This window comes from Opisthocomus hoazin, chromosome 19 (genome assembly GCF_030867145.1).
Source record: "Opisthocomus hoazin isolate bOpiHoa1 chromosome 19, bOpiHoa1.hap1, whole genome shotgun sequence".
NCBI classification, from domain to species: Eukaryota; Metazoa; Chordata; class Aves; order Opisthocomiformes; family Opisthocomidae; genus Opisthocomus; species Opisthocomus hoazin.
The window spans coordinates 6,787,753-6,808,252 of NC_134432.1; the positions used below are offsets into that span (position 1 = coordinate 6,787,753).

Here is a 20,500-nt window from a genome sequence, read left to right on the forward strand (position 1 = left end):
TGCACGGCGAGGGGCTGGGTGCCCACCACCCCCATCTCCCTTAGGGTGGCCATAGGTGAGCACCGCAGCTCTCCATCCCGATTTGGGGTGCCCTGCACCATTCCCCTCCGTGCCCTCACCCTGGTAAACGCTGCTTTGGTGGCTGCAGCACCCGTGGGGAGTGACCCAGCACCGCTCTGAGCCCGGGGGCTGGCAGACCCCCTGCCCACCCGGCCCCGGCTGCCTCCGCTCCCCGCAGCGTCGCGGGCGGCGTGGGACGGCGCGGATCCTGCACCACCTCTCCCGGCTGGGCACCGACACCTGTCCCGCACCTGCTGCCGGCACGCTGGGCCCTGCGGATGGTTCTGCTGCGTCTGGGAAGCCCAGCGAGACCCAGAAGCCATCCCCTCACTGGAGCTGCTCACCCTCAACTCGAGTCGCGCCCCGGCTGCGTTTCTTGCCAAGCCGTCACCCCACGGGTGCAATCGTCCTGACGCCGGGCTCCGTCTCGTGGGTGGCCCCGAGGACAGGCTGGCGGCTGCCTGCGCCGCGCTGTCGCTTCCCATCGCGGTACCCGCGCTGAGCTGCTCGCCTCCCTCGACTCGCCGCCGTGCCATCAGGGCCACCGACAAAACCGACGGGGCAACCGCAGTGCCAGGCGGCGGCAGGTCCTGAGCTGCTGCGGGGATCTGCGGCGTCGTGCGCCCACCGCCGCAGACAGCCCCAGGCACCGCGGGCAGGGTCACCCTGTCCCCAGTGCGAGGGCGGCTCGGCCCCGTCTCCCCTGGCTGGGCATCTTCGGGTCCTGCTGGGTGCTTGGCATCGGCAGCCTGTCGCGTGCCGCGGCGCAGGGCCCGCAGCGGGGCCGGCACGAGGAGCACGCGGCCCCGCGCTGCAGCACGCAGCGCGTCCGTCCCGGTGAGGCTGCGCCCGCTCGCCGACGCTCGGTATTAGCCCAGCAGGCGTGGCGGAGGGGGACGCCGGTTCATGGTGTTTGTTGTCCTTCAGGTGATGTTCCCCTGGTCGCTTTCTGAGCTGTGCTGAGGATTCGGCTCCTTTTGCTCTCTCGGAGTGGGCCGTGCTGGGTTCCCCGGGCACCACTGCACCAGTGCCCCAGTCCCGCTGCCAGACTGGGGCTGGGGGAGTGCTGGGAAAACCCCTTTACTGGAGGCCTTCCCTCGCTGCCCGCCTCACCCCCCCGTCCCTGCGTCCCCGGAGGGGCTCTGGCCCTCCTGGCAGAGCGATGCGGCACTTTGCAAATGCCCAGAAAGGTCTTTCCAGCCTCCAAGCCTCCCCGTACTGGCACGGTCTGAGCTGTCCTCCACCCACCTCTGCGTCGTCCCCACCAGCCTCCCCTGGCCCTGACCACCCTGCCCTGGCTTGGCGAGTCCCCACTCCCAGCGTGACACAAGGGGAGCCCCAGCCCAGCCGGTTTGGGCACTGGTGTCGGCAGCCGTGCCCAGCCCCACCGGGACCAGCGCTGGGGGCAATGTGGGGGGACCCTGCGTTGGGGGCTGCACCAAGGGGCACTGGGGGGGCTGGTGCTGGGGAGGTTCGGTATCCTGAGCTGGGGGGTGTTGGGTCTCACGAGCGAGCGGGGAGAGAGCAGGGCTTCAGGCCGGGCGGGCGGCTGGCAGAACCGGCCAGCCCCAGAACCCCCGGGGTTCTCCTGATCTCCTGCTCGGCCAGCTCACCCCACAGCTGCTCCCGGCACTGGGGACGATGTGGGGAGAGCTGGGGACAGAGCGGGGCTCTTGGTGACCCTGGCACTGGGACCGGCAGGAAGGTGGCGAGGAGGCACCCAGCCCCGCTGCGGCCGCGGCGGGATGGGTGGCCTTCGAGGACGGGGGTGGTGGGCGGCCCGCAGGCGCTGCCTCTCCGCAGCATCCCCCGGCTCCGCGTTCCCAGCGCTCCCAGCCTGGACTGGTCCTTGGGGAAGCCCAGCAAGAGCCTCGCGGGCTGCGTAGGAGAGGTCTGAGCCCCCACATCCCCCCCAAGCCGCGGTCCGTCCTGCTTTGGGGCTGGCCAAGTGCGCAGCGTCACCGCGGACCCTGGCGTGACCGTGGGCACGTTGTTCCTCCGTGCCTCAGTTTCCCCCTTGGCCGGGGCACAGCAGAACCGAGTCTGTCACATGCAGACGCGGTGAGCGGGGCCACACTGCGTGGGGACGTGCACAAACCCAGCCCTCCGCCCCAGCCTGTGCTGCTGGCCCCGTCCTCCCGCTGCCGCAGCACCGCGCGTGCCGGCAGTTGGTGAATGATTAATGGGAGCAGCTACAGTTACCATCGCCCGCGCCGCGCGGGGAGGGCAGGAGCGTGCTGCTGGCGGGGAAACTGAGTCACGGGGATGCAGCGCACGCCTCGGCTCCGCTCCCCACTGGGCTGGGGGCAGGACCCAGCCCCGAGCGGGCAGAAACCCCAGCAGAAGAGGGGCTTTGCCCCAGCCCGGCTGCTCCCAGCCCTGACGGCGAGCCACGGCGCGGCAGCCGGGCCACGCGCCCCAGCCACGGGGACAGGCGATGGGGTGGCCTTTGTGTCTCAGGGCTGCGGGGACAAGGATGGGCTCGCGTGTCCCCCCCGGCGGGACCGGGGCCCCCAGCAGCTCGGGCAGGGACAAGCCCAGGCCTGCGCGGCCATGGCGAGGACCCAAAGCCACCATCCCCTGCGCAGGGGTAGGGGACAGCCCCGTCCATCCCGCAGAGCCCTGCTGGGGGGCTGTGCCGAGGGGGTCCCCTGCGCCCGAGGGGCTGCCACCCCTGCAGGCAGCGGGCACACGGCTGGGGGCAGCCCCCCGCCCCTGCCCGAGGGGCACCCCAGGGCTTCTCAGCGCCCATGGGGCAGGGCTGGGGCTGCCCCCCCTCGCTGGGTGCCCGGGTCTGGCGCAGCCCGAAGCAGCAGCGTGCCCGGTGCTCGGGGGAAGGCGGCACCCGCTGCCAGGGCCCCTCTGCCCCGCTCCCTGCAAGCCCTGAGCAACAGCCGGCACGGCTAGAGCCTTCGGCTCCATCCTCCTCCTCCTGTGGGATCTTCCCCTGCTTCTCTCCCCCGGGGAGGAGGAGGAGGAGGAAGAGGAGGAAGAGAACGAGGAGGAAGAGGAGGAGGAGGAGGAGGAAGAGAGGAAGAGAAGAGGAGGAGGAGGAGGAGGTGTCCACAGCCACAGTGACCTCAGCAGATGCCATCTCTCCTGGCATGGGGATGAGACATGCCGGTGGCCTGCTGGAATCCCTCAGCACTTCCCAGACCAGCCGAGCACCCACATGGGGCGGGCAGGGGGTCCCACCGCCCCTCGCCACGGGGCCTGGGGGCCGCGGTCCAGCCTGAGCGGGTGACCTCAATCTACGCAGGGGTCACCTGGGGACACAGCCGCAGGTACAGAGGGTGGCACCGAGGGTGGCACCGCATGAGGTCCCCTCAGGGCGGGCACCCCGCTGCCCACCCGGCAGCAGCATCCTCCATGCCGGGACTCCCTGCATTCCCGTAGGATTTGGGCTCCTGCATCGTTTTGGTGACATCATCTGGGGGACACTGAGCCCTGGCACCCCGCTGGGCAGCGAGCTGGCCTGACCCGCGACCGCGTCACGAGCGTCGCCGGTGCTCAGCTCCGGCGCGGGGCCGGCTGGCGCGGGGCCCGGAGCAGATGGAGCAGCACGGCGGGGGCCGCGGGGGCAGGAAGCCGGGGGCAGCGGGAGCGGCCGAACCGGCAGCCCGAGCCCTGCGTCCCGCCGGGGAGAAAATGGAAGCGCTGGGGGGGACGGGGGGGCCCAGGCGAGCCCCGGGGGGCTGCTTGGCCCTGTCCGTGCAGCAGCGAGCGGACCCTGCTCCCCAACTCCCCCCACCCAGCCGTGCAATGAGTTCCTGGTGCTCAGCCCGGTCCCGGGCAGGGGACGCACTGCCGGCCGCAGTGGGCTCAGCTGCGCCCGCCGCGTCCAAGCAGCACGGGGAGCGTTTTGGGGCAGAACGCAGCAGCCCGGGCCACGGTCCTGCAGCAGTCGCGGCCACACCAGCCCGCTGCACCCCCGCGCTCACCCCCGCACGGCTCGGCCTGGGGCAGAGCACGGAAGGATGCTCCCGGTGCTCCCGGTTCTCCCGGTGCTCCCAGCTCTTGGCTGCGGAGGGTTTTGGGGTGAAGCAAGCGCCCGCTGCAGAGCCGCGCAGACGGCAGCAGACCTCAGCTCCGGGCTCGGAGCCGCGGGAGCTCCCGGCGGGTCCCCAGTGCCGCAGCCGCTTGCCGGGGCGCCCGCAGGTGCCGGGACCCTTGGCTGCACCGGCGGTGCCTGCGCGGGCGGTGGGCAGCGGCGGCTGGCTCAGGCAGGTGGGAGATGGGGAAACTGAGGCAGAGCTCCGGCGCTGGGGCCGTTGCATGCCGAGAGCCATCGGGCACCGCCTGCACCAGTCTGGGCCCGTTGCCCGTTGCGTGGCGGAGCGTCCCCCCATGGGGCTGCAGCCGCTGCGGGCAGGGACAGCCCCGGCGTCGCCGGGAAAACCAGGCCACTTCACGGAGGAGCTGACGGGAATTTCGCTGCCCGGTTGGCCTCGGCCCGCGGTGATGTGCCAAGGGCAGGCGGGACGTGGTGCCTGCGGGGCGGGCGCGGGGGGCTGCTGGCACTGGGGGGCTGCCGGCAGGAGGGCAGGCACCCGCGAGGCCACGGGTCCTGCTCACGGCACGCGGCGTGGGGCTGAGCCCCCCGGCAGCGCGCTGGGAGACGCCGGTGCCTCGGCTGGGGGTCCCGAGGGTGCCCACACCCGGGGTGCGGGGGGAACCCCCCGAGGCACGGCACCGGGAGAGGAGCACGGGGTGCCGGGGGTCCCCAGACCCTGCCCCGGGGGTCCCGCAGTGGGCGGGGGATGCTGCGGGGGGCGGGGATGGGGATGGGGTGGGATGGGGATGGGGATGGGGACCGGTGCCGGGGGCGGTGCCGGGGATGGGGATGGGGACCGGTGCCGGGGATGGCGATGGGGCCCGGTGCCGGGGATGGGGACCGGTGCCGGGGATGGCGATGGGGCCCGGTGCCGGGGGCGGTGCCGGTGGGTGGCTCCCGGTGCCGGCCCCCCCGGTAACTCCGCCTGCCGTATTTATGGGAAAACAAGCGGCGGCGGAGCCGGGCGGCCGCGGCGGAGCGTCGGGCCGGGCCGAGCCGAGCCGGGCCCCGCCGGGCCGGGCCGGGCCGGGCCGTGCCGGATCGGGCGGAGCCGGGCCGGGCCGGGCCGGGGGGCAGCGGCAGCCCGAGCCTGGCGGGGATGCGGCGGGGGGGCGGCCGGGGCAGCGGGCGCGGAGCAGGTAAGGGGGGCCCGGCCGGGGGGGCTGGGGCCTGTCGTACTCCCGGGGGACCCCGCCCGGGCCACCCCCCGCGACCCCCTCCGGACCATCGCATCCCATCCCATCCCCCCCGTGTCCTCCCGAGCACCCATCCCATCCCCCCGTTTTGCACATCCCCATCCCCCCCCCCCCCCGAGATGCTACCGGGCCATCCCGACCCCCCCCCAGTCCCCCTCATCCCATCCCCCCGTACCCGTCCCCATCCCCCGGTGCCCTCCCCATCCCATCCCGCCAGACCCCCGGGGCCACCCCCATCCCGCACCCCCGGGCCGAGTCATCCCAACCCAGCGCACCCCATCTGTGTCCCCCATCCCCAGCCTCTGTGTCCCCCATCCTCTGTGTCCCCCGTCCCCATCCCCGTCCCCGTCCCCATCCTCGTCCCCATCCCCGTCCCCATCCCCGTCCCCGTCCCCGTCCCCATCCCCATCCCCATCCCCGTCCCCATCCCCGTCCCCATCCCCGTCCCCATCCCCATCCCCGTCCCCGTCCCCATCCCCGTCCCCATCCCCGTCCCCATCCCCATCCCCGTCCCCATCCCCGTCCCCATCCCCGTCCCACCCCGCCGCAGTGCCCGGGCCGGGCCTTCTCCCCCCAGGTCCTGGCGGTGCCGGCCCCAGGCGGGCTCAGTGCCCTGCGCGGCCCAGTGCCACCCAGTGCCGCCCAGCGCTGCCCAGTGCCGGTGCGCAGCGGGGGGGGGTGTGGGGCAGGGGAGGGGGGATCCAGCACCGGGGGTACCCCCGGTCTGGGGGTGCGGCTCCCCCCAGCAGGATGAGCCTGTCCAGGGGTGCAGGCAGGGCAGGGGGTGCTGGGGCACCCAGGGGGGCCGTGGCCATGAAGCTTGGGGGGGGGGGGTAAGTGGGGGGTGCCAGGAGTGCAGAGGCTGTGGATAGGGGCACGGGGCTGGGGGTGCGGGCTGGGGGGCCCGGGGGGGTGTGGGGAGGGGCAGTGCCGCAGGGGCACAGCGCACTGCCTGTGCTGGGGGTCCCTGGGGGGGGCACAGCGCACTGCCTGTGCTGGGGGTCCCTGGGGGTGGCACAGCACAGGCAGTGTCCACCCACCCCACAGACGGGGGGGTTCCGGGGCTCCCTCGCTGCGGGCAGTGCCGCCTGCCAGCTCCCTGCACGGGCAGCGCCCGGACAGCTTCGGCCTCAGCACCCTCACAGGGCGCCCAGGCCTGGTGCAGCGGGGCCGCGGGCTGGCAGTGCCCACAGAGCGGCGAGCCCAGGCCCCGACCCGCGGTGGTGCTGCCGGCGTCATCTGCACGTCGCGGCGCACGCGGGTGCCGCCCTGGCCGCGTGTCCGGCCGCGGGCCCCGCCGTCGTGCTCGGGGCAGAGTGGGAGCAGCCGGCGCTTTGGCAGTGCCCGCGGGGCCGTGCGCGGGCGGTGGGCTCGGGCTGCCGGCGGGGTGATGCAGCGGCAGCGCGCTCCTCGGCTGCGCGTGTGGGCAGCGTGCTGGCAGCGCAGCCGGTGCAGCGAGCCCAGGCAGCGCGCTGGCTCTCCGCTCAGCGGGCAGCGCGCGGGCAGGGCGTGCGTCAACGCGCGGGCAGCGTGTGCCGGCAGCGCCCAGGCTGTGCGCGGGGTGCAGGCAGTGCCCCGGCAGTGCTCGGGGCGGCGTGGGCAGGCCGTGGGGCAGCGCACGTGCGGGCGGCTCGGGGCAACGCGCAGGCAGCGTGGGGACCGCAGCCTGGCAGCGCTGCGGGCAGTGCCCCGGCAGTGTGCTGCGGGCAGCGTGTGGGCAGAGCAGGGCACACTGGCAGTGCTCAGTGCAGCGTGTGCAGTGCCTGGCAGTGCACTGGGTGCAGCGTGCGCGGCGTGCGGGCAGTGCTCAGTGCAGTGTGCGCAGTGCGCTGGCAGTGCACTGGGTGCAGCGTGCGCAGTGCCTGGCAGTGCTCAGTGCAGTGTGTGCAGTGCGCTGGCAGTGCACTGGGTGCAGCGTGCGCAGTGCCTGGCAGTGCTCAGTGCAGTGTGCGCAGTGCCTGGCAGTGCACTGGGTGCAGCGTGCGCGGCGTGCGGGCAGTGCTCAGTGCAGTGTGTGCAGTGCCTGGCAGTGCACTGGGTGCAGCGTGCGCAGTGCCTGGCAGTGCTCAGTGCAGTGTGCGCAGTGCGCTGGCAGTGCACTGGGTGCAGCGTGCGCAGTGCCTGGCAGTGCTCAGTGCGGTGTGTGCAGTGCGCTGGCAGAGCACGCGATGCAGAGCAGCAGGCAGCACCCTTGCCGCGGGCATGGGGCAGGCAGGGTGCTGCAGTGCCCGGGCAGTGCAGTGCACACTGGCAGGGCACTGCGCAGCCCCACTGCGCAGCCCGCACGTGCCGTGTATGGGCAGTGACCCAGTTCCCGGCAGCCTCCCGTGGGTCCCGCCGGCAGCCCGGGCTCGCTCCGGGCACCCAGCACCCTCCTGCTGCTCCCGTCGGTCACCGTGCCGGGTGCCGCGGGGTGCCGGGCTGGGAGCCAGGGGAGCCCCCGGCCGCAGGCAGGGCCCGTGGGCAGCGGCGGGCACAGGGCTGGGTGCTGAGTGGGGGGGCACCGGGCAGGTTGAGCGGTGGGGTGGCTGTGGGCTGGGACGGGGGGTCCTGCCGGGGGGTCCGTGGGCGTGCTGGGGGGAGCAGCCTGGGCAGAGGTGTCCGTGTGTCCTGCCCAGCAGCGGGGGCACGGGGGGGCTCTGGGACAAACCGCCCGGGCCCTCCCTGCGGCGGGGCTGTGGGCAGGGGCTGGCTGTGCCCCGGGGGCCGTGTGTGCATCGGCAGCCCCCAGCGTGCTGCCGGCTGGTGTCAGCACCCCAGGGTGACAGAGCGGGGAGACCCTGGCCAGGGCGGCAGGGCGGGGGGTGAAGCGGGGCACCCGCTGCCCACCAGCTGGGGGGAGGAGAGGGGAGGGGATGCGAAATCCTCTCCCTGTGGAGGGGACCCGGTGTCGGGGCAGGTGGGCTCTGGGAGCGCGGCGGCACCGGCAGCGTTGGTGGGGCCATCCCGGCTCTGCCCGCGCCATGGGCAGGGGATGCCGGGGGCTCTGCGGGCGCTCTGCCATCCCTGCGATGCCACGCAGCCTCGGCTCCCCCGGCCCCCCGGCAGCCCCCCCACGCACCCACGCTGTCCTCGCAGGGGAGGAATAATTTGGAGAAACCATGGCAACCCCGGGCGGCGCTGGGGATGCCAGCACCGCGCTGTCCCCAGGTCCCCCCGCCGCCACGGCCTCGCGTGGCTCTGTGGGTGGCGGGACACTGCTGGGGCGGGGGGACGTGCCCGTGGGATGCGGTGCCCACGTCCACTGGGCACAGGGACGCACACGGTGGCCTCGCTGGGCTACACTTGGGCTTGGCTCAGCAGGGCTGTGGCTGCAGGCGTCTCTTGGGGTGCTCAGTGTCCTCCCAAGGCACCCCGTGGCCCCGTCAGCCAGCTGCAGGGGTCTCTTGGGGTGCTCAGTGTCCCCCCCCTGGCACTCCATGGCCCCAGCAGCCAATTGCAGGGGTCTCTCGGGGTGCTCGATGTCCCCCTCATGGCACTCCATGGCCCCAGCAGCCGGCTGCAGGGGTCTCTCGGGGTGCTCAGTGTCCCCCCCAAGGCACCCATGGCCCCGACAGCCAGCTGCAGGTGTCTCTCGGGGTGCTCAGTGTCCCCCCATGGCACCCCATGTCCCTGGCAGCCGGCTGCAGGGGTCTCTTGGGGTGCTCAGTGTCCCCCCCATGGCACTCCATGGCCCCAGCAGCCAGTTGCAGGGGTCTCTCGGGGTGCTCGATGTCCCCCCCATGGCACCCCATGGCCCCGGCAGCTGCCCCTCTGCCACGGCCAGGGGTTCCCCGGACCCCTCACGTGCCTCTCTTGTTTTGCAGCGCTGGGATGGAGCCGGTGCGGGGCCCTGGGCCAGCTCGGCCCACCCCCCCCCTCCCTGCGGCCTCTCGACCAGGTAGGACCCTGGGCTGCGGGTCCCTGCCCCCCCGCCGCCCCGACACCACGGGGATGGGCTCCCCAGGGCCCTGCCGGCGTTGCTGCAGCACGGGTGCCGCCTTCCCAGATCCAGCCCAGCTCCCGTAATGCAGCGAGGCCGATGCTGAGGCACTGCTGTGGGGGGCAAACGTGCCCCCCCAGCCCCGGAATCCCCATCGCCTGACGGCATCGAGCTGTCCCCAGCCCGCCCAGGGCCAGGCACCCCAACCCCACTGGCTTCACCGCAGCTCCAGCTTCTGTCCCCCCCAGTCTGGGGGTGAGACGGGGCTTTATCTGGCTGACGAGGGGGGGGGCCCAGGTCCCCCTCCCCATCTCTGTGTAGTCAGTACTGCTTCTTGCTGAACAAAGTCTGTTCCTCTCCTCCCCGAAACACCCTCCCTGTGGTCCTCTGCCACCGTGGGAAGCCAAATGCCCCTCGCTGGCCTTTGCCACGCGCCTTCAGCGTACGGCGGAGCCGCTGGTGCCTTGGCCACGTGGCCAAAAAACCGGACCCTCAGAGGATGCGACGAGCGTTGAAGCCGGCCGGGTGTCCCCGCCGCGGGCAAAGCCGGCTGTACGCCCGCTCGGTGCCGACAGCGGCCGGCGCTCAATGGGCTGCTGGGGAGGATCAGTGCCACGACCCAGCGGGTCCCGCACGCAAACAGAATCCCAGGATCCCAGCATGGCAGGGTTGGCAGGGCCCTCTGGGGATCCCCCACCCAACCCCCTGCCCAAGCAGGGTCACCCAGAGCAGGCTGCACAGCACCGCGTCCAGGCGGGACTGGAATATCTCCAGAGAAGGAGACTCCACAGCCTCCCTGGGCAGCCTGGGCCAGGGCTCCGTCACCCTCAGAGGGAAGAAATTCTTCCTCGTGTTCAGGAAGAACCACCACGTCTGCTCCCCCAGTCGTGGTGTGTGCTGATGTTCCCCCTTGTCACACAGCTGGGTCACTCTGCCCACCCCAGCCAGCCATGCCGCATCGTCCTGGAGCGAGTGGGGTGCCCGGTGTTGGTGCACAGTGGGTGCCAGACCCGTGCCCCACAGTCGCTGCAGCCGCTGTCCTGCTCGCTCTCCAGCGCAGGACATGTGTCATGGCCGCAGGACATGGGAGAGGACAAAGCCAGCGGGCGTTGCGCCAGCACAGCCCCTCCAGCATGGGGTGACTGCGGTGGGACCCTGGTCTGCCCTGCTCGGAGCCGTGGGAAGCGACGGAGGAGTGGCTGCTGGCACGCGGGGTTGGGGCACCCCCCACAGCACCCCTCTGCCAGCCCTCGGTGCCACCAGAGGAGCGCCGGGGAACGGTGCTGCTGCAAGCGGCCGGGACTGTGGGCAGAGCCACGGCACCCGCAGGGTGCCACCGCGGGGAGGGGGCACGGCTCCCACCCTTCCGGAGCCCCAGAGCTGCACGGGCATCCTGGCCACCATGGCGCGTGCTGGTGGTACCTGTCCCTGGGTGCTGCTCCTGCCTGCGCTGCCGGTGCTGGGCCCAGCGTGTGCTGCGACGTGGGCGCGCGTGGTCCCAGGAGACCATGCAGCCCCTCGGGTGCTCATGGCGGGGGCCGCGGTCCCCACCCGCTTTGGAAAACCCTGGTGTCAGGTCCCCCAGCCCCGTCCAGGGCTGCCATTTCCCGCAATGCTGCAAGAGCGTCCCCGTGCCCTGCGCGCCGGGAACAGGGGCTCGGTGGTCGGCGGCCTCCTCTCCCCTCCCTGTGGAGAGCCGGGACCCCTCCTCGGCTGCCCCGCGATGCACCCGCAGGTGCCCTGCCATCTGCTCCGTTATTCGCATGCCGGATTTGGAGCCTTTTTCCAGCCTCTCCCCCGAGCCGGGCTCAGACCACGAACGGCAGCAGCGGAGGCTGGGACCCCCCCGAGCCCTCGTTCCCGAAGCGGTGGCCAAGCCCCGTGCCCCGAGCCGGGAGCTGCGGGGATTGATCCGGTGCTGCCGGGCTCCCTGCCGGGATTCAGGCGCCGCGTTGTTCTCTTGCAGGGCCGGCTGCCGTCCGCTGAGGCCGTCTGACGGGGAGCTGGCGGGAGGAGAGCGGCTTTTAAGATGACCCGAACAGACCCGCCTGACATCCTGGTGTCGACGGTGTACCAAGCCATAAAGGTGGCCACCGCAGCCCCTGCCGATTCCATCGCCCGCCAGCCCCTGGCACGATGTGACGCCTCCATGTCCTCGTCCCTGCCCCACGAGCCGCAGCCCTTCAACAAGCGCCACTGCCGCAGCTTCGACTTCCTCGAGTCGCTGGACGAGCAGCTGGGCACCCCGCCGGCCATGGAGCGGCCGTGCCCGCGCCCCGCCACCCCCGAGCCCGCGCCGGGGCCGACGGGCAGGCGGGCGCCGCCGAAGCCGGACCCTTACGCCGGCAGAGCCCTGGCGCCGAGGAGCGAGCCGAAGCGCCGCGCCCGCTCGAAGAGCGCGCCGCGGGTGAAGTCCACCTTCACCCCGGTGCCCATCGCCGTCTCGGCGTCGCCGCCGCCGGCCCGGCGTGGGCGGGAAGCACTGCGGGTGGCACGGGAGCCCTCGCGCCCCGAGCCCTCGCCGCGCCGCGAGAGCCAGGTCCCGCTGCGGGCGCTGGCGAACGAGGTGCATCCCATCAAGCTGCAGCCGCAGCGCAGCAGCGTCAGCCGCATCTCCCCGCTCTGCCTGGGCAGCAACTGCTTCGAGGAGGGGCCGGGGGCCAAGGCGGGCGCCAGCCCCCACGTCAAGTGCCGGGTGGACATCAAGCCGGACGAGGCGGTGCTGGTGCACGCGGCGCGCAGCCTGCGGGCAGCCCAGGGCCGGCAGGAACCGCCGCGCTGGCCCCGCGGCCCCGGGGCTGCCCGCAGCCTGGCCGTGCCGGGGAGCCGGCAGGCGCCCGCGTCCCGCACGCCCAGCCCTAGCGACTCCTACAGCGGGGACCCCCCGCTCCTGCCCTACCCCGGCGAGTACTTCGAGGCGGACCCCCGGGCGCTGGCGTACCAGACGGTGCCGGTGCCAGCCTCGCGCGACTTCAGGGAGTACCCGGAGAGGGGCTGCATGACCTTCTCGGCCCCCGGCGTCCCCACCAAGTTCTTCTACGCGGAGGAGCCGGCGCGGTGCCCCAGCCCCGCCATGCCCCTCCGCAGCACCGGCTACGCCAGCTACCCCTACCCCGCCCGCCACGCCATCCCCCAGCACTTCTATGCCGAGGATGCGGCCAAAGCCGCCGTCCGCACGGTGCCGCCGCGGACGTTGTACGTGGAGGAGGCGCGGGCTTACCCGGTGCAGGAGGCGCCTGCCCGCACCTTCTACAGCGACGAGCCCCGCTTCTACGCCCCGCGCGGCACCCCCGTCAAAACCCTCTACGCCGAGGACGCCCGGACGTACCCGGCCCTCGGCTCCTCTGCCCGTGTCTTCTACGCCGAGGACTACGGGAAGTACCGGGAGCGGGAGGTGCTGTCGCGGACGTGCCCGCCGCCCCGCAGCGCCCAGCCCTTGCACTTCGGCGACTGGTACTGCCCCGAGCGCGGCGCGCCGTCCTACCAGACCTTGCAGGCATCGCGCTTTGGCCCGCCGCCGGCCGGCCGCGAGGCCATGCTCTCCTCCTGGCACGCCAGCTACGGCGTGACGCCGCCGCGGCTGGGCCGGGAGAGCCAGCACTACTCCAAATCCTGGGATAACATCCTGGCGCCGGCGGTGCGCAGGGAGGAGGTCCTGCAGCGCGGGCGCAGCTACGAGAACCTGCTCGCCCAGGAGCCGCACCGTGCCTTATCCCCCGAGGAGCGCCGGCAGCCGGTGGTCATCAACCTGTCGAGCTCGCCCAAGCGCTACGCCGCCTTGTCGCTCTCCGAGAGCTCCATCCTCGAGAGGGTGCACGCCGACGGCGGGCGTGGGCCCCCGGGCCGCTCCTGGTACGTCACGCCGGAGATCACCATCACCGACAACGACATCCGTGCCGACGGGCTGGGCAGGAGCGAGAGGCGCTCAGCCAGCTGGGACGTGCTGGATGCGGGGCGGGAGCGCGGTCCCTACACCGCGCCCTGCGCCCCGCAGCCCGTCCCCAGGGAGAGCGGCGCGGGGCGGCAGCGCAGCCTGGAGCAGCTGGACGAGCTCATCACCGACCTGGTCATCGACTACAAGCCAGCGCCGGGCCATCGCGCCGGGGACAGGGACAGCCTCGCCGAGCAGCTGAAGCAGCTCCTGAGCAGCAGCGGCCCCCCAGGGCCGCCCCGGCGGGGCGAGGGCAGGAGGGTCCCTGGCAGCGCGCCCGAGGGACCCCGACCCACCAAGGAGCAGCCGGGTCCCAGCTCCCGCGCTGGCGCCCCGCGCCCACCGCCCTTCGAGAAGTCGCCGGAGAACTGCTCGCCCGACCTGAGCGCGGAGGAGGACGACATGATGATGTGCTCCAACGCCAAGTGCCGGCGGACGGAGACCATGTTCAACGCCTGCCTCTACTTCAAGTCGTGCCACAGCTGCTACACCTACTACTGCTCGCGGCACTGCCGCCGCGAGGACTGGGACACGCACAAGGAGAGCTGCGTCTACGGGCGCGTGGGCAGCGTCTGCCGCCACGTCCTGCAGTTCTGCCGGGAGAACGCCGAGGTGCACAAGGCCTTCTCGCGCATCGCCAAGGTGGGCTACCTCTCCCGCGGGCGCGGCGTCCTCTTCCTGGGCTTCCCCAACGCCGGCTCGGCCGAGAACTTCCTCCAGTTCGGGCTGGAGAGCCTGCTGATGTCACCCACCTACCTGTCCTTGCGGGAGCTGGAGAGCTACTCGGACAACCTGGGGGAGTACGCGCGGGAGCTGCGGGAGACGGGCAACCAGTACGACCCCGACGAATGTTTCCTCCTGAATGTAACCGTGGCTGTCACCCAAAAAGTGCCGGAGAGGCCGTCGCCGAAGACGCAGGTGCCGACGGTCAGGAAATACGCCAAGGTGGCCTTAGCCTCCTCCAGCCCCGAGAAGAAGATCCTGAAGAAGGAGCGGGAGATGGAGACGTTGATCCTGACCCCCCCGCCCGGCACGGCGGACATCGACAAGGAGGGCGAGGAGGGCCGCAAGGCGCGGGAGGTCTGCTTCATCAACATCCAGCGGGAGCTGCGCACCCGCGGCGTCTTCCTGCGGCACGAGTTCCCCGCCGTCTACGAGCAGCTCTGCGACTTCGTGGAGAGCAACAGGCGCTTCACCCCCACCACCATCTACCCCATCGACAAGAGGACGGGCAAGCAGTTCATGTGCATGATCATGGCCGCCTCCGAGCCCCGCACCCTCGACTGGGTGGCCAGCCCCAACCTCCTGGACGACATCATGTGAACGCGGGGTGGGGACCGCCCCCGGCACCCCCGGTCACCCCCCCCTTTGTAGATAGGTGTTGCCCCACCGGCGCGGTGGGACGGGGACCAGGGGAGGGGGCTGCGGCGGGCTGCGGGCGGCCGGCGGTGGCTGGGGGGGCCGCGGGCAGAGCGGTGGGGGGCCGGGCTGGGGGAGGCCATGGGGTGACAGGAGCAGGGGCGAGGTTTGCCAGGGGGCACAGGTCCCAGCCAGCGCCCGGGCCAGACCCCGCAGAGCCCTGTCGGGGTGAGCAGTGCTTGGCCAGGGTGGGGGCACCCCAGACCCCCCCCCAGCCTCTGCCCACCGGCTGCCTTCACACCCAGATCCCCCGTGCCTGCCCACGCACCTTTCCCACACCCGGGGACCTGCCCAGCCCTCCCGGGCCGTGACACCCGGCACCCAGGGTCCTGCTGAGGCTGCACCGAGGCCGGGGGTGCTGCTGGCAGCCTATGGGGTCTGCAGCCATGGCCCTATGGGGTCTGCAGCCCTACAGGGCCCTATGGGGTCTGCAGCCACAGCCCTGTGGGGTCTGCAGCCCTATGGGGTCTCCAGCCACGGCCCTATGGGACCCTATGGGGTCTGTGGCCATGGCTCTGTGGGGTCCTATGGGAACTCCAGCCATGGCCCTACAGGGTCTGCAGCCCTATGGGGCCCTATGGGGTCTGTGGCCCTATGGCATCTGCAGCTGTGGCCATATGGGGTCTACAGCCGCAGCCCTATGGGGCCCTATGGGGTCTGCAGCCCTATGGGGTCTCCAGCCATGGCCCTGTGGGGTCCTATGGGGTCTCCAGCCATGACCCTATGGGATCTGTAGCCCTATGGGGCCCTATGGGGTCTGCAGCCATGGCCCTCTGGGATCTGTAGCCCTATGGGGTCTGCAACCACAGCCCTATGGGGCCCTGTGGGGTCTCCAGACATGCCCCCATGGGGTCTGCAGCCCTATGGCACCCTATGGGGTCTGCAGCTCTATGGGATCTGCAGCCACAGCCCTGTGGGGTCTGCAGCCATGACCCTGTGGGATCTGTAGCCCTGTGGGGCCCTATGGGGGTCTGCAGCCCCACGGGGTTCCGGGCTGCCCGAGGTCTCTGTCCCCGGAGGGCCCGTGTGTCCCGGGCACGTTCCCGTGTGCTCCGCGGGCACAGCGCGGGGGGCTGTGAGGCACCGGGGGTGCCCCCAGGACCCCGCAGGCTCTTCGGGTAGGGGGTCCGCTCCCTGCGGGGGGGGGCCCTGTACGCCGACGCGAGGGCGGGTGTGGGCACCCGCGGTGCCACGGGGGAGCGCGGCCGGCACCGGGGGCTCCGTGGAGCGGAGGGTCCGCACGGCGCTGGCGTGGTGGGGGGGGTCCAACCGGGGCGGGGGCGGGCTGCGAACCTGGGGGGGGCCGGGGCAGGGCCGCGGGACTCCCCCGCGTCTGGGCAGGGCTCCGCCCCAGGAACGGGGCGGGGCATGGGGGCGGGGCCTCAGGGGCGGGAGGGGCGGGGCGCGAGAGCCGAGCAGGGACCCTGCGGTGCCCCGAGGACCCCTCCCCCGGCTCCGGGCGGGGCTCCGCCCCCCGGCGTGGGCGAGGCCTCGGGGTAGGGGCCTCGTGGGCGGGGCGTGTCTCCCGCGGGCGCTGGTTGGCGGGCGCGGCGGAAGGGGCGGGGCGCGGCGGCGGGGCGGGCGCGATGGCGGCGGCGGAGGCCCTGTCGCGGGTACCGGACGTGGAGATCGACGGCGGCGGCGTCTTCAAGTACGTGCTGGTGCGCGTGCGCGCGGCCGGCGGGCCCGGGAAGGACGTCGTGCGCGGCCACGGCTGGGCCGAGTACCACGGTGAGGGGCGCGGGGGGCCCGGACACGCGGGGGGACCGGGGGGGGGGGGGGGGTGCTCGTGCCCCCCCCACCGCCCCACGGCTCGCTCCCCCCGCAGCCGACCTGTACGAGCGGACGGCGGAGGAGCTGGCGCAGCAGGGCCTGGGCTGCGAGTGCCTGGGGGGCGGCCGCCTGGCCCACCGCCCCGCCGAGAGGAAGATCCACGTCTACGGGTACTCGGTGGTAAGCGGGGCCCCTGGGCGGGGGGGAGAAGGGCCCACCCGTGGGGGGGAGGACCCACCCGTGGGGAGAGGGGGGTGTGGAAGGACCCACCCATGGGGGGGGTGGGGGAAGGACCCACCCGTGGGGGGGGGGGGTGGAAAGACCCACCTGTGGGGCAGGGGGCAAGACCCACCATTGGGGGGGGTGAAGGACTCACCTGTGGGCGCAGCCCCTCCTGTGCCGGCGCTGCCAGGGCAGGGCGGGGGGTGCCGGATTGCCCCCCCCGTGCCCCTCGGAGGGTGCCGGTGACTCCGGTGCCGGGCTCCCAGCCCTGCCTGGGTGCCGGTGCTGCCCGGCGGCCGGAGCCAGGCTGCGCTGCCCGCAGTCCGAGCTGCTGCCACAGGGGGGTCGGGGCCCATCGCTGCGTCGCAGGCACGGGCCCAGCGGCGTCTGCTGCTGCCGGGGGCTGCTGCGGGGCTCTGGGTGCCGCCAGCTTCGCCGAGCTCCCCGGGGCCGCAACCACCCCAGCTCGACTCCGGGACCCTCTCTCCCCTGCCAGGGCTTTGGGCGAGCGGACCACTCCGTGACGACGGAGAAGCTGAAAGCCAAGTACCCAGACTACGAGATCACCTGGGCGGATGAAGGCTACTGACCCGCCGCGGTGCCAGCCTGGAGCTGGTGTGGCGGAGCCGGCGGCAGGCTCCCCGTGCCCGGCAGCGCGCTGCTCCCTCCTTGTTCTCCTTGGTGATGAGCTCGCCCGTTCGCCATCGCCAAGCTTCCCACACGCCGCGGGTGCTCCCCACCTCCCCGACACAGCGCGGCAAAGCCCTGCTCTGGCCTTTCCGCTGGTGAGGGGCTTTGTCCCCCGCGTGTAGGTCAGAATTAAACACGTTGGGGAGCGCGGGTGGTTGCGTGGGCGCACGTTTGTGGCTCCCCCGGGTTGGGGTTGCACCCCCTTACAGCGGGAGTGACCCCCCCCCTCTCCCTCAGGTTTGCAGCCCCTCGGGGGGGCCTGGCCCGGGAGCTGGCAGGGGCCGGGCTGGGGGCGGCAGAAGGTGCGTCGGGGTTTGCTTGGGAAGGGTGAGGCAGATGAGGAGAGAGTGAGGGGTTCCAGCACCTGGCGGGTGGTCCCGTGGGCCGGGCTGTCCCCATCCCCCGTGGCGGGGGAGCCGAGCTGCCCCGGAGCGTGGTTTGGAAGAGCACGGCCTGATCCTGCCCCGGCAGCCGGTTACACCTCGGGGCAGAGCACCCTCCCTGGCTCCAGCCCTCCGGCCGGGCTCGGGCCCCTCTGGGTTTCCCAGGGAGGCTACCTCATGCCCTCCCAGTGAGGAGCGGAGTGGGGAGACTGGGAAGAGCTGCTGGAGCCTTCGGTGGTGGGAGAGCTCCAGGGAGACCTGCGGGTCAGCTTGGCCGGGTGGATCATCCCGTCACTGGCCCGTACGGGGCTGGGGCTGGAGGAACCTCACCCCCTCCTGCTCCCAGCTCCGGCCCGCTTGTCGGGCTGCGACGCCGTGTGCTCCCGGCTCCAGCCTGGCCACTGTCCCCACTGCTGCCTCCCTGCTGTCCCCTCTTGCTGCTGGGGTGCCGGCTGCCGGGCAGGACACGGTTCCTCCATGCAGGGTTCACACGGTCTGCTGAGGCTCAGCTGCTGCGCCCGGTGTCCTGCCCCGGGCTTGGGAGGTGATGGCCATGGGTGGGATGAGCTCCGTGGGCCAGGCTGGGGCACAGGGCCCGGTGGCGGCTTGGGGCGGGAGCTGTCGCCCATGGACGGTGTCCAGAGCCACCTCCAGCCTTGCTGGGGGAGGGAAGCTGGGGCTGAGCCGAGGTGCCCATGTGTGAGGCTGCTCTGGGCCTCTAGAGAAGCAGCTCTGCTGAGCCGGGGCCTGGCGAGGTGCTGGCCGTGTCCCCCACGCCGGGGCGAACGTCACCCCGTGGTCGTGCGCGCCTGGGGTCCGATTCCCCAACGCTGGTGGCTGCCAGACCCTGGGCGGCAGGGGCTGCCCTGCCCTGGTCGCTTGAAGGGGACACAGCTTCCCCCCCACCCCGTGTCACCGAGTCGCAGGGCTGGGAGGCACCGCGGGAGGGTCTGCGCCGGCTCCAGCAGCTGGCTCGGGGCTGTGGCCCGGTGTGGGCAGCAGGCGAGGGAGGTTCTCCTCCCCCTCTGCTCTGCCCTGGGGAGGCCCCATCTGCAGTGCTGTGTCCAGTGCTGGGCTCCCCAGGTCAAGAAAGATGAGGAGCTACTGGAGAGAGTCCAGCACAGGGCTACGAGGATGAGGAGGGGACTGGAGCATCTCTCCTAGGAGGAGAGGCTGAGGGAGCTGGGCTTGTTCAGCCTGGAGAAGAGAAGGCTGAGAGGGGACCTTAGAAATGCCTCTAAATATCTGCAGGGTGGGTGTCAGGAGGACGGGGCCAGACTCTTTCCAGTGGTGCCCAGCGACAGGACAAGGGGCAATGGGCACAAACTGAAGCAGAGGAAGCTCCATCTGAACCCGAGGAAGAACTTCTTCCCTCTGAGGGTGACAGAGCCCTGGCCCAGGCTGCCCAGGGAGGCTGTGGAGTCTCCTTCTCTGGAGATATTCCAGCCCCGCCTGGACGCGGTGCTGTGCAGCCTGCTCTGGGTGACCCTGCTTGGGCAGGGGGCTGGGTGGGGGATCGCCAGAGGTCCCAACCCCGACCATGCTGGGATCCTGGGATTCTGTGACCCCGCAGCAGCCTGGGCAGCCTCCTCTGGCTGTGATGACCCTCACAGGATAAAAAGGTCTTGAATGGCGTTTCCTGTTCCTGCTCGGTTCCCGCTGTCCCTTGTCGCTCCACGGGGCGCTCGCTGCGCAGAGGAGCTGGCTCCTTCCCTGTGTGCCTCCTGCCAGCGCTTGCTGAGCGTGGGTGACGTCCCCCGGCACCTGCTCTCCTCCAGCCCTCAGCCTCTCCTGGTGGGAAGGTCGTTTCCTTCGTCATCGCCTCAGTCCCTTCATCATCACCACAGCCCCTAGCTGGAGCTGCTCCAGTATGCCCCCGTTGCCTTCATACTGGGGGCCCAGCACCCCCCCATCTCTCCCCAGGGCAGAGGGGAGGGATGGGACCCGCTGGGGATGCTCTGCCTACGGCACCCCGAGGCTGGTGGCTGCTTGACCGGAGGCCCCGGCGCTGGCTCCTGGTCAGCTTGGTGCCCACCAGGTTCCCAGCACGGCCGGCCCCAGGGTGCCAGGCTGGGTAGGCACCAGGTTTCTGGCCTCCCCCTGCCCGGCTCGCGCGGGGGGAAGGCGCTGAACCCCGCGTTGCGCAGCGCCTGACGTAATCGCGCTGCAATCTGCTGTCCAAGGCCACCGGCGAGGAGGGGAGCAGCCCCTGTGCTCAGGCTGCGGTGACGGGGGCCTGTCGGCGGGCGCAGCGGCTGCGGCAGCCGAGCTCCCCGGGGCAGCGCCAGCCCTGGCAGCAGCTCGCCCTGCCCGGGTGGGGAAACTGAGGCAGGGGCGGTGGCTGCCGTCACCAGGCAGCTCCGCTGGGGCTGCGTGGCTGCTGAGCCACGCTCCTTCCAGGCTGAGCAGCCCATCCTTGGCTGGTTCTGGCCCAGGAGTGACCTGGCTGTGGCCCTGCAGCTGTGCCCCTTTGCCCGGTGGCAGTCATGAGCCGGGTGCTGGGGTGCTGCTGCCAGATGGAGCGGTGCGGGCAGGGCGAGGGCAGGATCCCGCTGACGGCACCTTGGGGTCCCCAGGGGCAGAGGGTGTGGGCTGGGGAGAGGCGGCCAGGGCACCCTCCCGGAGCGGCTGCGGCTGAGGCCACGCCGGGCAGCGGGAGCACGGAGCTGCCAGGCTGCTCTGCCCAGACCCTGCAGGCTGAGACGCCCTCCTGCCCGCCACCGGCATGGCCCCCGTGGGTCCCCAGGGCTGGGGTGCGCTGGGCCCCCAGCTTTGGGAAGGCCGGCTCCGCGGGCTGCTGCCAGGGCTGCTCCTCCTGCTTGTCCTGCCCGTCCCTGCCCCCTCTGCCAC

General features: G+C 72.5%; 2 protein-coding genes across 3 annotated transcripts; both read left to right on the forward strand.

The window, feature by feature from the left end:
• Nucleotides 1–5,199: 5,199 nt before the first annotated feature.
• On the forward strand, nucleotides 5,200–14,582 carry AJM1 (apical junction component 1 homolog). Of its 2 annotated transcripts, none has more exons than XM_075439599.1 (2): nucleotides 5,200–5,253; nucleotides 11,199–14,582. In XM_075439599.1, exon 2 carries the CDS (start codon nucleotides 11,262–11,264, stop codon nucleotides 14,484–14,486), a length of 3,225 nt encoding a protein of 1,074 aa, XP_075295714.1. In that variant the 5' UTR covers nucleotides 5,200–5,253; nucleotides 11,199–11,261; the 3' UTR covers nucleotides 14,487–14,582. The 2 variants fall into 2 exon arrangements, with proteins under 2 accessions (XP_075295714.1, XP_075295715.1); XM_075439600.1 differs by lacking the exon at nucleotides 5,200–5,253 and adding an exon at nucleotides 8,216–9,190.
• A 1,548-nt stretch (nucleotides 14,583–16,130) lies between these two features.
• PHPT1 (phosphohistidine phosphatase 1) lies at nucleotides 16,131–17,417 on the forward strand. The gene is made up of 3 exons (XM_075439601.1): nucleotides 16,131–16,313; nucleotides 16,411–16,535; nucleotides 17,074–17,417. The coding sequence occupies exons 1-3, from the start codon at nucleotides 16,169–16,171 to the stop codon at nucleotides 17,164–17,166; spliced, it is 363 nt and encodes a 120-aa protein (XP_075295716.1). The 5' UTR covers nucleotides 16,131–16,168; the 3' UTR covers nucleotides 17,167–17,417.
• Nucleotides 17,418–20,500: the final 3,083 nt, after the last annotated feature.